The following is a 17,519-nucleotide window of genomic DNA, read 5'->3' as shown; positions in this document are numbered from 1 at the left end:
CCCCACTTGAGATCAATCTTGCTAAACATAGTACTTCCATTCAAGTCATGTAACAGCTCCTCGACGGTTGGAATTGGATGCCGCTCCCTGACGATTGCTTCATTCGCTCGGCGCATGTCAACACAGACCCTCACGTCACCGTCACCTTTGGGAACAACCACCAATGGCGATATCCATCCTGACGGCCCTTCCGGCACTTCCTCTATGATATCCAGCCCCAAAAGTTCATCAAGCTTTGCATCAACCTTCTCTCGCAACCCAAAAGGAATCCTACGTACATGCTGCGCTACAGGCTTCACTGACTCATCAACATGCAGTTTTAATTCGTAACCCTTCAAAAGACCAACACCACTAAATAACTCCTTGTATTTTCCTCTAATGCTGTCGTCTGGTCGTCCTCCGTCAACACTGTTTGCCTGAAAAGGACCAACACGTAGCAGGTTTAGCACCTCGGCAGTTTCGCGCCCCAACAGCGTACGACCATCGCCTTCAACCACTATAAATTCAGCCTTACTTCCGTCTTTAAACTCACACCCAACGTGCGTGACATCTGCTGTAAAAGTTCCTAGGGTCGATAAAGGTTCTACGCCACCATAAGCAAAAATTTCTTTCGCAGACTTCCGAGATTCACACTTGATCCCCTTCTGCTTTAGTAATTCCCAGGTCCGCTGTCCCATAACATTACATGAAGCTCCCGAATCAATAAGAACATCTGGTACGTATACACCACCGATGATCAGCGTTACCAACGCACTTCTTTCTTCCCTGTGGTCATCCAACTGTTCCACTGAAAAGGCATAATCGGGTCTTGACTGACGAGCTGGTGTTGCAAAATCTTTTTTGTCCTCTTCTCGGGAGGCAGGTCCGCGAGTCACTAGATTTGCCTCTTGCCCCAGTCTTCCGCGTCCACGTCCACCCCGACCAAATCCACCTCTGCTATTCCTCGTTCCTTTGGATCCCGACTGGGCGCCGCCTCGCTGATGGAATTGGGGGCATTTGACTTTGAAATGGCCTATCGTACCGCACTTCCCGCAAGTCTGACCTCGTGCCGGGCACCTCCAATCCTGACTAAAGTGCCCTTCCCGTCCGCAACTAAAGCACGTCTTCAATTTTCTGGGATTCTTGTTTCCATTCACTTTTCCTCTCACTGCATTGACCCGGTCTACCTGGTCCGTGTTGAATTGTTTCAGTTGTCTATCAACTGCTTCTTGGGATCTCGCAACCCGCAACAAATCACCCAAAGTAACATTCCCTTCCTTTTCCAGGAACTTCCGGCGCAAGTGGCTTGAGTAACACTTGTCTATGAGTTGATCCCGAATGTAGTCGTCCTCGTTGACGCCAAACTCACAAGTCGCTGCTCGCTGACGCAATCTGCACACAAACTGGTCCACAGTTTCTCCACTCTCCTGCGAAATTTGTCTAAACAAATGTCTCTCAAAAGGAACGTTTGACTTGGGAACAAAATAATTGTCAAGTACCTGAAGTGTTGCCTGAAAACTCACATCCTCGCCATCACCGGCTAATGTGAAATAAATTTCTTGAACGTCCATACCAGCAACGTGCAACAGAAGAGCTCGCTTTTGAGCGTCGTTCGAAACACCTTTTCCCGTCACGTACAAATCGAACGCTCGCTTCCATCTCTTCCACCGCTGACTTAAATTGTGTGCCTCTCCCTTCGGATTAAATGGTTCCAATCCACTGACATCTAAAGCAACTGTAGCCATTCCAGAACCATTAACAGAACTGCCAACAGCACCGCTTGTCGTTTCGTCTGATCCACCGTATCCCGGCATCTCTGAAATAAATCCCTGGCGAAATCACTTACGAATTCTCGGACGAAACTCCTGAAACCTTGGACAAAACCTCGAAATCCTTGAAGTCCTCTAAATCTTCACAATTCTCGAAATCTTCGTCGCCAATGTAGTACACAGCGGTTAAAATGAAATCGGTTTTATTCACGTACCTAAGAGAACTAACTAAATAATTAAACACATGCTGTATATATGCAGGTCTCGAGGGTATTACATCACACCATCACGCCTCGCATTACATCGCGCATACTTCATGCTCGTTGGCATCCTATACACTACAGATGGTTGACAGGACATATTTCTAGCCCAGCCATAGAGTGGGCCCACTTAATGCCATAAACAACAGCTTCTATGGGGGAGACACCCGTATTGTTCGCAAGGCAAACGTTCGTAAGTTCTGTAATAAAAAGTGCAATGTGCAAGGGCTTCGCCGGAATGACAGGGACACCAATCTTCGAGGATGCCCATCCGCGCCATCTCAACCAGCCTGACTTGTACTTGGTTAAGGTAGACGGGGCCCTGGATCCCAACTGCAAATCAAGAAGATCTGGAACCAAGCTGTGTAGTAATGGGTCCTCCAAGGCTGCAGCGTCGCTCCAAATCCCGAAAATTAGAACATCTGAAAAACAAAAACACAAGGTGAACGAAACGACAACGGAAAACTGAAAAAAGCAAGCTCATACAGAATGGCAATATCGGTATAAGAGGATATTCCAAACGCGATGGTCGGCTGCGCGGCATAAACTTACCCATACCCACTAAATTGCAAAGTGAATCCAGGTGCCACTACAAGCCAGGTGCCATTACAGGCCAGGTGCCATTACAGACCAAACAAACGCCCCATCGGGCCGAACATTAGCCAATTTAGGCCTCAAGACACGCCACATAAGGCTAAAAACATACGCCAAATCAGGCTCTAAAATGCGCCAAAAAATCCAAATATGCGTAGCCAAAAAAGATACCGGAAAAAGTGCACCGCCGGGCTCAAAAAGTATGCCACGAAGGCTAGACAACTCACCTAAAATCTAAACGCAAAGCCAACATTCTGAACTTCGGACAACGACGAAAAATAGAAGGTCGAGACTTATAGATCTGCTTCTGACCAGGACCCTCCAATAGTAGATCCTCGACTGCAGGCAGAACAAACACTTCCGCGACATACGAGCTAAACCGAGAAGACCCTTCACGCAAGAAAGGCCAAAAATGAGCGGAGGGCCATTCGGGGATGATCAATGTTCCGCGGCCAAAGCAAGACATGAGATGACGAACAGAATCGACGATCAGACTAACTGGGGGACATATCCAGTTGTTTTCGGCGCTCCAGTCTTGTGCCAATGCGTCGACTCCACTGCATCCGGGAGAGGCAAACTCCGAGTTAAACCGAGGGAGCTGAGCATTGTAATAGGTCGCGAAGCGGTCGAATGTATGAGGAACCCATTTAGCATCAAGGAGGCGGAAAACTGAAGGATTGACGCGCCAATCGTCCTTGTCAACGAATCGGCTAAGGAGATCAGCCCTCTCATTCTGCGACCTGGGAATCCACTGTGCTTCAAGGGTGATCCCGTTTGAAAAACAAAAATCAAAAATGCTCAAAGCAACGGACTGGAGGTGAGCTTTGAAACTGCCAACAGAAACTATTCTCGCGGCGCCTTGATTGTCGATGAAAACCTTTACTCTCTTCTGCTGCATCTTCTCCGCATAGGACAATAGAACATAATAAATAGCTTTCAACTCGCGGTACGTGGAGCTCTGACCAAGATCTTCAGACGTGAACATGCCGCTAGCCATTACGCCGTCCAAGGAGGCAGAAAACCCGCTGAAGGCGACATCACTAGCATCAGAGAAAATAACCGTCGACGAATCAGGGGGTGGACGAAGAGAATAGCCGTTAAACGAGTCGATATTGCTGTACCAAAATCTCAACTCCTCCAAAAGAGCCGGATAAAAACGAAGGGTGTGGTCCCACGCTGATCGTGATTCAATTGCCAGGTACATTTGCCTGGTTAGAAGACGTGAAATGGGCCCCACTGCCAAGGCTACAGAAATTATAGAACCGGCGATTCTGGCCAATTCTCGATACGAGGACGACGTATCTCCAATTACAGAGCCTAAAAGACTCTTCAGCTTTTCCACCTTCCTTTCAGGAATATGAAAAGACATAGTAATAGTGTTAATCACGAAACCCAGCCATTCGCCTACTTGCATGGGATGCCAATGAGATTTGTCTTCATTCACAAGGAGACCTGAGGAGTCGAGCTCTTTCTTTTGGATAATGGCAGCTGCTGCGGAGGAACACTTATCGGGTAGACTTCCGAGCCCATCGTCGAGATAAATAAAGCTATTGTGACCCATAGAGCGCCAGCGACAGACTAACGGACGCAATAATTTGGTGAAGCAAAAACAGGCGCTGCTAAGGCCGAAGGGCAAAACCACGAAGGTAAAATATCTTGGCACGCTGTTGAACTGCCAAGAAAAACCGAGACACCGCTGATGCTCCAAGCAGATATCAACATGATGATATCCGGACTTAAGGTCCCATGTAAAGAACCAGTGCCCCTCCACGAGGACTTCAGATAGGGAGCGAAGATCCTCGTACTTAAATTTAAACCTCACAAGGAAGCTGTTAACGTGCCTGAGATCGATGACTAAGCGCAGCTTCTTCCCTTTAGCAACTGACAAGGGGTTAACGCAAAATGGCGGAACACTGTGCTCAATAATGCAACCGTAGGCTAAAAGCTCCGAGATGGCTTGTGTCACAAATTCAGAATACTGAAAGGCCGATCTATTATTAGCCAAAAAACACGAGGGCGGATATTTCGCGAAAGGGAGCCTGTACCCACGCCTGATGGTGTCAAGCACAAATTCAGGAGCATTCAAGGTACTCTTCCAAAATTCAATGGAGGCGCTCAAACGACCCTTGACACCGCTCCTAGTGCTTTTAACATTAGAATCGTCGTAACTACCCAAAAAAAAGGAAGAAAAATCGAACTCAACTGAATGCTGAAGAACGTTCTCTGAGCTTGAATCCACGTCTAGTCAAGAATGGCGCGAGTCACTCTTTGGCGCAACAGACGGCTTAGACCAGAAGGCGCTCAAATGGCCAAACTCCCCGCACTATAAGATAAACAACGCAAATTAAAGTTCTGTATGCGATGGCGTTCACAACCCGAAGGATGAATACCAGTTAACCTCAGACTTATATACCACTATGCAAATAACTACACACAAGAGACATACCGGAATGCGTACTTAGCGAGGACCACATTCCATACAGAACGTGCAGAAAACAAATATCTGCTAAACTTCGTAACGCAGATATTTATATATTTCCGATGGCAACGATATCTGTTATTCACATCTTTATCCTACATACCTTATGGAATGTGTTAACTCAGAGTTGGAAAAGTTAAAAAAAATGGTTTCCTACAAATAAGGTCTCCATTCATTATTGTTGGGAAATATAATTTTATTATATTTAAGTACTAAGCACTACTACTAATCGGAGGGCCTTCGGCTCAATATCAATTGCAGTAGCTTCTCCTGGTCCTGGTGTTGACTCTGTGATAGGTGTGATAGCTTATAGTCCAAGTTCCGAAGTACAGCAGAATTTGAGTCTTGTCGTGTCGATGGGACTAAAATGACTACTTCTAAGCTCGCTAATTATTTCTTCTCTGGGCTCATGAAATTAAACGATTTATTCACTAAATACAACGAAAAACTTTGATATTACATTTCTTTCCGACCATCTCGACCCGAACGTCGAGCTTACGTTTTTGCAATACGTCATAAACTCGCACACAGTCTCCACTTACTTGGACCCAGTGTCCACTCACTCAATACGCAACGCCTTACAAAAATTGAAAACCAAGTAACACGAAACATAAATTTTCAGTTCGGAACAGCTCACAAACAACCACAGTAACATTTGCAGGTTGTTTAACAATATTATTACTTCTCTCTACACAAGGCCGTAGTAGTAGTGGTAGTAGCTGTAGTAGTCAACTTTACTTAAAGAGGGTGACATCATATGACAGATATTTCTGGCCCTCTATCCTAATAATAGCAAAAGTTTACAAAAATTAAAAACTATGGATACGAAAGATAAAATATAGAGAGTAAAAAGATGCCAGTACAAAAAAGAAATTTTTTAAGCTAAAAGGTTAACATAAGAAACGGTATAAATCATGATACAATCTGATAAACCAAAATTTCTTGGTAAAAAATATTTTCTTAGCGCAGCTTTAAAGGAGCCAATAGTGTCCTTTTTCCGCATATCCAAAGGAAGGCTGTTCCAATGCTTACTATCATGTACTTGTAAAAGAACAATCCCCTTCTGTTTCCCTGTTGTAACGAGGGCAAATCAGGTTATAGTTTCCATAACGAGTAGTTCTGCTGTGACGGTCTGAGTTTCTTATTAATAGCCGTGTTATACAGCTCGGACAGTCGTTTTCGTTTGTAATGCGCCTAAATATTAAGCTACTCTTTTGGAAGCCAATCAAGCCGGCTAAATATAATCGCGCTCCTCTCTCTGACATCTGCATCCAGAATTACACGAGCTGCTCGCTTTTGAAGGCGAGATATGCTTCCAACATTCTCTTCTGATGCGGTGCTCCATATGCATGATCCATACAATATTATCGGCCTTACTAACGCATTAAAGTACTGCTTACGCTGAGCGAGGGGAAAATTACGCTTAATTAATCTTCTTTAGTACAGCAATCCTTTGAGATACTTTTTTGCAAAGGTCATCAATGTGTTCGTTGAAATTAAGCTGGTTGTCCGGTTTCACCCCAAGTAATTCTTGTGACTTGACTTGTCCAATCTCGCTGCCTTTGGATGAGATTGTAAGAGTTATGTTTGGAGCTTTCTTCTCCAGGTGTTTGCCAGTTACGAACAGACTTTTCGTTTTAGAATCATTGAGTACCATCCTATTTTCGGATGTCCAATCGACTAACTTGTTTATGTCATCTTGCAGCCGCTGCTAAATTGCAGATAAATCTGTGACAACAGCAGCGGTACTCAAGGTAGAATCGCATCATTGAATACAATCTCGCACTCTGATTGGTTAACGAAGCGCGGTATTTAGCGTGGAATTGCGAGTTGAAAACGAGGCTATTTTCTCAAAGTGAGCCTGAGGTTCTTCCTTGTTTTGAACTGAACTATAAATTCTTGGAGAGGCATGAAAAACCTCTTTCGCTCGCGACAACGCGAAAGCGAGAAAATCCTGTGAACACGGCCCAGAAAAAATAATCTCCGAGCTAACAGGTCACACCAACCCGGGTTCAATATCCATCTACAGCCATAATCTTTTAGAAAAACAACGAAGGATGTCAAGCAAGTTGGCTGGGTTTTCCGTCGTACTACTACGACTGTCAAAACTGCCAACGCCAGCGGCGGTCCACGCACTGAAGCTTTGCGAGAAATTAATGTCAACAGCCTTGTACTTCCATCAGTAGTCAGCAATAACAAAACAACAATGAATAACGGTAGTGATGGTCTAACCGCAAGAGTTCTAGGTGGACTGTTCACCAATCCATCGGTCAACAACTCTCCAGTGAACATATCCATCAACTTTCAGTTGAATGCTCATCCCAACGATTCAGCTAATGGCAGTCGCCTGTAGTGAATTTCTACAAATAAAAAGATCAAAGTTTTTGGACTTTTCGTGAAACACTTCTTTGTTTTTTTAAGGAATAAAATATCAATACACGTATTTACACTTCAAGGTACTAACCTTTTATTAATCGCAATGTTAAACTTTCAGTGCTTTCGCTTGCACACTTCATTTCTTTCGGTTTTGCCACCAAAGAGATAAAAGGTGTAAATTATTTTCCTTCTCGAGCAAATTCAGTGAAAATTTGAAAAAAAGGTGTTAAAAATAAACGGCTCGTAAATTCAGTGAAATACCACCATTATCCTTAAATAGTGAGAAGCTTGTTTAAAAAGTTTGAAACCGAATATAAAAACCAGGTTCAAATAAAAGATGTCGAAGGTTCTAAAGTGCACGACTGACCTTGCTTCCTATTCGCTAACGCAATGACAGTTCTGACAAGTTGACTTCGAAATGGCTTTCTGGGGCGCGCGCTCAGGATGAAAACAAACAATTTTATTGCTGTTTTCTTGTTTTTCCATTTTTATTCAATGATGCGATTCAAGGAAAATTAATTACCTGACTCGTGAATTCCGCGTTAAATTGTACTTGAAAACCGATATCGCACTCATCGCTTCGCGACTCGTGCGATATCGGTTTTCGCGTGCAATTTAACGCGGAATTCCCTCGTCAGGTAATGAATTTTCCTATAGTATCATCTGCATCAATATCAACAGTTGACCGCGAAAGCGGTTAAGGAAGATCATTGACATGTTTAACATATCATTTAACATATCAACGCGACATAACTGTGTCTCCTTTCACTTATCCGGAGTGACCATTACATATTTTATAATCAGTGCACTTCTTTTCAATGCAAGATAGAATGCAGTGTGTTACAATGCAGACACCGGCAACAACGGAAGAACCGTTTAATCATACTTCTCTTTCATAGACTTCTGTATCAAAGTAAGATCAACTCTAGCTAACTCACTAACTCTAAAAGCGTAGTACGAAAATGTGAGAAATACTGCAAAAGATGAATAGACTCGATACTGTCAGATAATAAATTCTCTTTGAGTAACATAAGTGTTTTTTCTAGCCTCCCGGTTAGCTCTATGGATAGAGCGCTGGACTATTGTGCTGGAGGTCGAGGGTTCGAGCCCCGGCCGGACCAACACTCAGGGTCTTAAAATAATTGAGAAGAATATGCTACCTTTCTAGAACATCAAGAAATGATTAGATATTCTAGTCTTCTCGGATAGGGACGAATAAATGAAGGTCCCGTCTCCTGCAGGGTTAGGGGCAGGAGACGTTAATTTCCCACGCACGAGATTACTGTGTGATGGATGTCCTCCCCTGGGGTGGGATGGGTGGGTAACAGGACCCCCGTTGATACCATGTGTTTACTACACTGAAGGGGCTATCCTGTATAAATATAGATGTCTACTACTTCTACTATGATATCCTATATCTGATGTTTTCTTACCACTTAATCTCAAGCTGTAAGTAGTGTTTCGCTAATGAAATAAGCTCTTCCTTCTTTAAATCGGAACGCCGGTATCTTCTTCGAGCTCTGACATAGATTCTCCTGCATTGAACTATGACATCTTTTCGTACCCTATAGCTACTCTAGCAAAGTAAAGGTGAACGACGTACTTAATTAATATCGGACAACAAGGATAATTAGAACTGCAGAAGATATTAACGCAACATCAGACAACAACGAGAAATAAAAGGGCACGAAATGCCAACGTAATAATCAGGCAAGAGGGGGAGCTAAAATTTCACAGGATAGTACCATGATAAATGGATAACAACGAAACCTAACAGTAAACATGATACGAACTAAACAATCGGAAAACAAGGAAAACTAAAATTTAGCAGCATATTGATATCATTGAGGGGTGGATTTCCAAAGTAACCGTAGCGCTGCGTCGGTGGGAGTAACAAAGTAATTTTGGTTTTATCAATTGAGCCTCCGTAAGGAGTTTATAAAGCTAACATTTCGAGCGTTAGCCCTTAGTCAGAGCGAATGGAGGCAGTCCGTAGCACATAACAGTTTGCGGCCTTACCATTCATTTAGGTAGTTCGGAAAGCTGTAAAATTCTGAACTCTGAACAAAAGTTTATCTTTCAAATCGGCAACCCTTAATCCCAAGCGTATCAACGAATGCTTTTCATTCTACTAATCTATTCTTTTTTTACTCGTTATCATGTATATAAACACACGCACACACCAACAATTCCTCCATTCGCTCTGACGAAGGGATAACGCTCGAAACGATAGCTTTGCAACTCCGAACGGTGGCCAACGATAGCTTTGCAACTCTAAACGGTGGCCAATTTACATTATCAACTCAGTTGACAAAACTAATCAAGATAAATATTAGTGATAATAATTTTGAACGACGTTTCGACCTCGCTGAGGTCATTTTCAAGCTGATGAAAAGGAAAATTTTTACATATATGTACTAAATCCGAGACGACAAAACTAAAATGACCATATTAATATCAAAGTTGGACACCAAGGAAACCTCTTGTGCACGAGATACGAACGTAACAATCAGACAAGAGGGAAAACTAAAATTGCACCAGATACCAACGTAACAATCAGACAAGAAGGAAAACCCAAATGCACGAGATACTAACGTAACAATCGGACAACAAAGGAAAACGAAAATTTTATTGAATAGTAACGTAGCAATTTGCAACAAGGAAATCTAAAATGCGCGAGATAATTTCGTGACAATCGCACCACAGAGGAAATTATAATGCATAAAGCACTAATAGCAATAGGAAAAGAAGGAAAACTCAAATGCACGAGATACTAAACGTAACAATCGGAGAAGAACGAAATCTAACAGTCCACGATACTAAAGTAACAATCATGCAACAAGGACAACAAAAATTGCACATAACACTAAAGTAATAGTCGGACAACAAGCGAACTAAAATTGCACGAGATAGAGACTTAACAATCGGACGGGAAAGAAAAAAGAAAGTGCACGAGACACTAACATAACAATCGAAAAACAAGTCAAACTAAAATGCACGAGGTACTATAACGTGGCAATCGGCATTCATTGTGCATTCCACGTGGGTAATAGTAGACCGTATTCTTGAATACAGCCCACAAATCCTTGAGTGGAAGTTCTTTTTTTTCCTTTTTTGCCCATTAATCCAACGGAATTTTGTAAATTTTCAGTTTCTAATGATATCTAGCTATTACTTTTTTATATGTTTTTTTTAATGTTATTTAAGCGTTTAAAAAAATCGTGAGTTAGTTTGAAAAGAGGCATCTTAAAAACAGTCGTGAAAAAAATGGAAATATGAGAGTTCTGTTCGCAAGCAAAGGGTCCTTCAATCACACGAATGCGTGATAATCTGACTCTATGCGTTTCTGATAAACGTGCTATATTCTGATAATGAGTTTTGATAGCTAAGAATGCGCCGGAGAAAAAACACTCAATAACCAACGGAACTGAAGTAGGAATTGCAAATTCCTGTAGCAGCTTTAAAAGTTAAATGTTTTGTAAGTAAGTGAACTGATACGAATACAAAACGCTGTTAACGGATATAATAGCGGCTGATTCTTACAACATGCTTGAAATAGAGACATCGGCCATTAATCTCTCACGGCGAGGAGTACGAAAACTCCCCGGCCAAAGGAACTGATTTCCTTTGTAAAATTACATGGCAAATGTGGTCGATAAGAACCATGGTGCTTCTCTCTATGTGTTCTGCCGCACCGTGAACTACTCCAAGAATAACAATGGACTTAATGTTGTCAAGGTCTGCTTCCAACACTCGAAATAAAACCGCTGATCCAAAATACAACGGCGTTAACAAGACGAACGAATATCCTGGATGGCTTATATACCATAGCCGCTGAACGCATAATGGAGAGATCACCTTAACAACGATCCCCATGAGAAGCGAGAAGATTGCAATCAGTAGCTTTCCTTTCTCATCTTTAATATACATCGGGTAAGTGTATGACACTACGAAGATGCCCATTATGAAAGTGAAACAGCTTGACGTTATCATTTTTAAAAATAAATACCGCCTCTTTGATAGTGTGTGAAACGCGTTTATTAAGAGATGAATTTGCCAACATACACTGAAGAGAAAAAAAAAAACGTTCAGGGGAATCTTTCGTATCACAGAAAGCTTAGAGTGAGACACTCCAAGGAGTTGAGGAGCATCACGATAAAGTGCATCCAAACAAAACAGAAGAAAAGCAACGAGGAACAGTTTCCCCTTTAATCCCATTATCTGAAATGGTCGAAAAAGCAAAAGCAAACCTCCCAAGAACCAAAAGTGCATGGAAACTGAACACAGCCTGTGATAACAGACAATGTTCTGATCAATTGTGCTTTTTCAGAAATTGTCTCCATGTCATGAAATTCGCAGTTGTACATAGTTTGATAGCAGATGTAAGTTATCACTGTATAAAGTACTCCGATAATGGCAGCAGTCAACAATGAAATCAAAGCTCCAGTACATAGAGCTTTCCACGTCGTGGAAAGAGCAGACGGTCTGAACCGCTTCCAAGCTATTGCTTGATCTTCATCTTGTTTGCCGTTTAACGTCTCCTCATTTTCCTCTGGTGCGCGCGCGTCTATACATCTCTCATTAAAACTTGAGGAAGGAAAATAAGAAAAAGCTGTGTTCGTTCCATCGCTGTATTCCTGAAATATAAACTCATCTACAGGATCATGGATAATACCATTCTCGACTGCTACTTTCCAAAGGATCGTACCCAAAAGATTCCGGCGTAATTTTAGGTTCTTCGGGGTTGTAATGCTCAGCCACACCACGTGTAAATCTGAATACGATGTGACCAAAAACTTCGAACAGTGTACTGCTACTCATTGTGGAATGACTTTTTTTTAAACGCAAGTTGAGATGCAACAGGAAGGTCTCAACTTACTTTCGATATTAGAACAAACATCAATGTTTTCCCCGTGATTTTATTATTTTTGATTGATCTTTCACTTGTGAATGATGACATTCCGATAAGTTGGACATGCACACGCATATCTACAACCTTATGTGGTAACGTGTAAGATTTCGATTTTTCCCTAGAGTTTCGATGTTTTCTCGATTAATATTTGGTACCGTAGGCGACGTATTCTTATTCTTTGACTTGATATTCAAGACGCGTAAATCAAGACAAAAAGCGATCGATACAAATTAAAGTAAAAAGGCTCAGGGAATTTTCATCCCGAGACAGACAACTGCTAAGTGTTGTTACACTAGAAAGGAAAATCACTGAAACTCTTTTAAATCACTGTTTACTGCTTTTTGGGCAGGGTAGGAAATTTTAGATTTAAATGGATGATCTTGCACACGAAAGTCGGTGGTGGGCACTCTTCAACATTAGCTTCATGACATGCGGAACGAGGTACGATCGCAACCGATCTCATCCCAATCGTATTGTGGAGATTATCGTTCCCACTCATGGCATGAGTGACCATTACCCAGTATGTTTTGTGCATAATTATCGTGGCATTAAGTCTGGAAAACTCTCGCATGATGAGATCTCGTACCGTAATTTTTAAAAATCTGAATCACAATGAGTTTGTTGCTGACCTCGACAATGCTCCACGGTCTCTTCTCGATATGTTTGATGATGTTAATGAAAAGCTCGACACTTGGGAATGGATTTTCAATGATGTGATGAATCGATACGCCCCCATTGTCAAGAAAAGAGTGAAGCATAAAGTATTGTTGCCGTAGATGAACAACCAAGGAAAGTCTGGAAAACTCTCAAGAGAATTGCTCCAACTAAATCTGCACCCTCAATTTTTCATTCATTGAGGTGGAAGACAAAAGTGTTTGTGAACCTACGGAAATGGCCAACATCTTCGATAAACATTTTACTAACATCCAACAAAACGCAGATAAGGTTATCCCAGTAGTGGATACGAACGAACAAAATCATCGACCCACTAATTTCGTGGAAAGTCGCATCAATAACTCAACCGTATTCCACATCCCGTCAATTAGTGTGAAACAGGTGGTTGAAGATCTTAAGAATATTCCTGATAATAAAGCCACAGGACTTGATGGAATCGGAATTAAACCCTTAAAGCAAGCTTTGAATGTTGTCGTTCCGTCTCTTACCCACATCTACAATGCTAATATTGCAAGTGGTTCTTTCCCGGAAAACTTTAAGAGAGCGAAACTGACTCCTGTCCACAAGAACAACTCAATCCATGATAGAAACAACTATTGTCCCATTTCCATATTGCCCGTAATATCTAAACCTCTGGAGAGGCATGTTGCGCGATCGTACCTTGATTACTTAACATCGAATACGCTCTTACACATTAATCAGTCAGCGTATCGCCCGTATCATTCTTGTGAAACAGCGCTGTTGAGTCTTACTGACAACTGGCTCAAAGCTATGGACTCGAAAGAACTTGTTGGCGCGGTACTGCTGGACCTTAGTAAAACTTTTGATCTGGTAGATCACAGCTTACTTTTTTATCAAAAATCAGTATGTACTACACTGATAATACATCTCTGCGGTTGTTTGAGTCTTACCTACACGATCAAACGCAGTGATGTTGGATCACTGTCTGACGCACTACCAATTGCTCGAGGTATTCCACAAGGTTCTTTTTTGGGTCCCATCCTTTTCTTGTTGTATATCAATGACCTTCCACTTGCAATACCTGGTTGCAATGTGGATATTTACGCCGATGACACTACACTATGGATGGCTAATTCTAATCCCTTGCACATCCAACATGGCCTTCAGGGAAGTCTCAACAAAGCGAAACACTGGTTCTCGCTGAACCAGATGGTCCAAAACGTAAACAAAACAAAACAGCTACTTGTTGGAACCCGGCAAAAATTTTTAATTTCTCACTGCACAAACCCATCGCTCGGCTTAACCTCTCCTTGCGAGGCACTGTAATCGAAGAGGCCGTAAATGAAAAGCAGCTTGGTGTGAAAATAGACAAGCATCTTAATTGGAATAGTCATATAGATTACATGATCACTAAATTAAATTTTAGGGTAAATCTTCTTAAAAGAGCCAGAAAGTACCTGAATCTATCACTTAGGATTTTGCTTTACAACGCTTTAATTAAACCAATCTTTGAATATTGTTGTTCAGTGGGGGGAAACACTAAGACTGACAATTTACAAAGGCTCCTTAGAATACAAAAACGTTCTGCCAGAGTAATTTTAAACGCAGGCACTGAAAGAACAGTTGACCTTTTTAAGAGATTAGGTTGGATCCCATTAATGACATAATAGAGCATAGATAATTGTGTATTATGCACAACGTCATCCATGGGAGAAGTCCTGATTATTTTAATCATTATATTCGTTACGTTAAAAACAGACATAATTACACAACTCGGGCGTCAACTAATTTGGACTTATCCACACCTTTTTTTTAGCACAATGACCGGAAAGCGTTCGTTTCTTGCAAGTGGCACTAGATTATGGAACAACCAAGACAGTACTACAAGGGGTCTCACCTCCCTTTGTAAATTTAGAAATCAACTATTCAAGAAATATATAGATCGGAACTCTAAAGTGGATAATTTTATCATAAGCATAAATTTTTACATGATTTTTGATTTTTAATTACATTTGTCTTCGTATTTTTGCTATTTAATTTTGTAATTTTAGAGGACCACAATGAGAACTACCGGTTCTCCCAGTAATTGTGTAATCCAATAAAATCATTCATTTTATTTTTTTTTTAAAGATTCGACTACAATTCTAATAAAATCTGGCTTATTTTCCCCAGAAAATGACAATAAATTTTCAGATGCTTTTGGAACTGTTTGAAACATCAGAAACTGAAAGTTAGTTAATTAAGATAATTTCTCGACATCCAAATATCCAAAAGATTTCGCTGTGATAAGAATCAAGAATGACTTGTTTGTTTCGAGTGCCAAGAAAGAAAGTAAACTGTGTTTGTCGCACAATAAACCCAAGAGGGTAGTTTAATTTTTTCTTTGTTTTCACTGTCTTCTGCTGCTTTTGGCAACTTCCTTTCCGACATTGTTCAAAAGTTACGGACTTTGTAAGTCCGCTCTACGCACTTTTTTTCTTACGCGGGATCAAAACGGGCAATCCCGAGGGGGCAAGATGGGCCCATCTTGCCCACTCGGGTAGCCAATCAGAACACAAGGTTCGCTTCATCTTGCTCGTAGGCGCTTCCAGTGATATCGTAAATAACAATAACAGTTGTGCTGGAAATATTCAAGACAAGTTGTTTTGTTCGTTAAAGAATTTTGTGTGACAAGGAAACAGAAAGAGTTTGCCGAGCTGGCTGATAGTATCATATTAGAACTTCCTTCTTTATGGAGATATGATCTTTGAGGACGATAGCGGCATGATCATGAGTTATGTGAGCTTTTAAGGGAGTTTAATCAATACTATCATTTTTTTTTTCTAACGTACGCGGTATGTCTCAGATCTTTTGATGCTTTGATTGCAAGGAATGTTACAGTCTTACAACAATTTGATTGATTTTGAGCCATGGCCCAAAAGCTTGCAGTGGTCTAAAGCTTATTACTTGCTGCTGCCCTAAGCGCGGATATATCTTGTAATTACACTATCAGTCTTCAGATCACGAGAAGGTTTGCTGAGGAAAACGTTCTTCTTTCAAATTTAGTTTTTCTTTGAATCTCAGTTTCGAAAGTATTGAGTACGTCGTTTGTTTTTCAAGTGACAATGTGGCCAATAGATATATATAATTTGTGGAAAAGATCCTAGCATTATTAAAGTGCCACGATGGTTTCAGTCAAAGAGTTGTATTATTTTTTGGGAAAAATTGTAGCTACATCACAATCGATCCAATTAATTGATACGGCCCTAAAAGAAAAAGCACGTTAACAAAGAACACAAAGTATTTGATTCTGTAGCGAAACGCTGTAAAAGAATTGTTTGGCTTTCTTTGTTTGCGTAGTCAAAATATAAAAGCCTCAAGGGAACTTCGTTTGTAAGCATCGCTTATAACACGAGCCAACTCATGAAACAAATAACAATTGTATGCTGGTCTGTCTGCATGTATGTATTCATGTCTTGATATTTCTGGGTTTCTTAATCATCAGAAGCTTACAATGGAAAAATTGTTTGAAGAGAAAGTATGCTCTCTTACAAGCATTAAAGCTGATTATATTTTATTTTTTCACGTTTTCCCGCTATAGGGTGGGCCTATAGCTGCACAAGGAATAGAGAAAACTTAGTCGTTAATCATTTCTATCATCCCAGCCGACCGTCGTACGTTAATTAGCCATATCGTTAGGTACCTAAATTACGTCAATACCTGTTAAAGACCACCAGTGCGTCATTAAATTTCACGACACATTTCCTCACAAGTAGGGCGGGGGATGGCATTTAACTAGGAAAAAAGGGATCATAAACAGGCGAGAGTGAAGTAAACAAAAGTAAAAAAACAGCTCTATTCTGCTGAAGACTTAAAGGTTAGTTAGGCACTTCAGCTTAAGCTGTGTTATCTACATTACATTTACATTTTTACATTTATATAGCGCAGACTTCTATGTGGATATATTCAGTCGCGCTTAACAGTATCGTAAGGTTGAGATCGGACGTTAACACTTTTATCAGGCGCCTCTGGCAGCCGCTTCAGTCCATGTAGCGATCTCACCTTCCCACCCATCCCACCCCGGGGAGGTCATCCACTACACAGTAATCTCGTGCTTGGGAAATTTACGTCTCCTACCCCTAACCCTGCAGGAGACGGGACCTACGGCTTTACGTCTTATCCGAGAACACGAAGCAATGTGAGTGAAGCGTCTTGCTTAAGGACACAACGTCATGCCCCAGCCAGGACTTGAACCCGGGCCAACCGACCCAGAGTCCAGCGCACTGACCATTGGACTACTCATAAATACACTGTCTCATAAATACACATGGCGTGGCTATTTTATTCAGGAATACACACAGTCTATAATGGAGGCATTTCGAAACACGTCACGTGATAACCCTAAAATAAAGGCATACGCCCTCAGGTAGAACACGTTTCAAATTGTATAATTCTTAAATCTACTATATTCCGGCTCTCGTTTCCCCCAGAATGTCTTGCACGTCTGTATAATGATCTTGCCGAAATAATTGAGG

General features: G+C 41.4%; 1 protein-coding gene and 1 pseudogene across 1 annotated transcript; both read right to left on the bottom strand.

Moving 5' to 3' along the window:
• Positions 1–1,934: 1,934 nt before the first annotated feature.
• On the bottom strand, positions 1,935–5,557 carry LOC148732592 (uncharacterized). Its single transcript, XM_088757871.1, has 2 exons — positions 5,542–5,557; positions 1,935–4,843 (listed from the first exon to the last, which is right to left on the bottom strand). Exons 1-2 carry the CDS (start codon positions 5,555–5,557, stop codon positions 2,826–2,828), a joined length of 2,034 nt encoding a protein of 677 aa, XP_088613997.1. The 3' UTR covers positions 1,935–2,825.
• Positions 5,558–11,036: 5,479 nt separating this feature from the next.
• LOC148732591 (uncharacterized) lies at positions 11,037–12,278 on the bottom strand (annotated as a pseudogene).
• Positions 12,279–17,519: the final 5,241 nt, after the last annotated feature.

The sequence above is a fragment of the Stylophora pistillata genome, chromosome 4, assembly GCF_964205215.1.
Source record: "Stylophora pistillata chromosome 4, jaStyPist1.2, whole genome shotgun sequence".
NCBI lineage: Eukaryota > Metazoa > Cnidaria > Anthozoa > Scleractinia > Pocilloporidae > Stylophora > Stylophora pistillata.
Note: the sequence above shows the minus strand (reverse complement) of the source record. Positions and strands in the feature narration are given on the sequence as shown.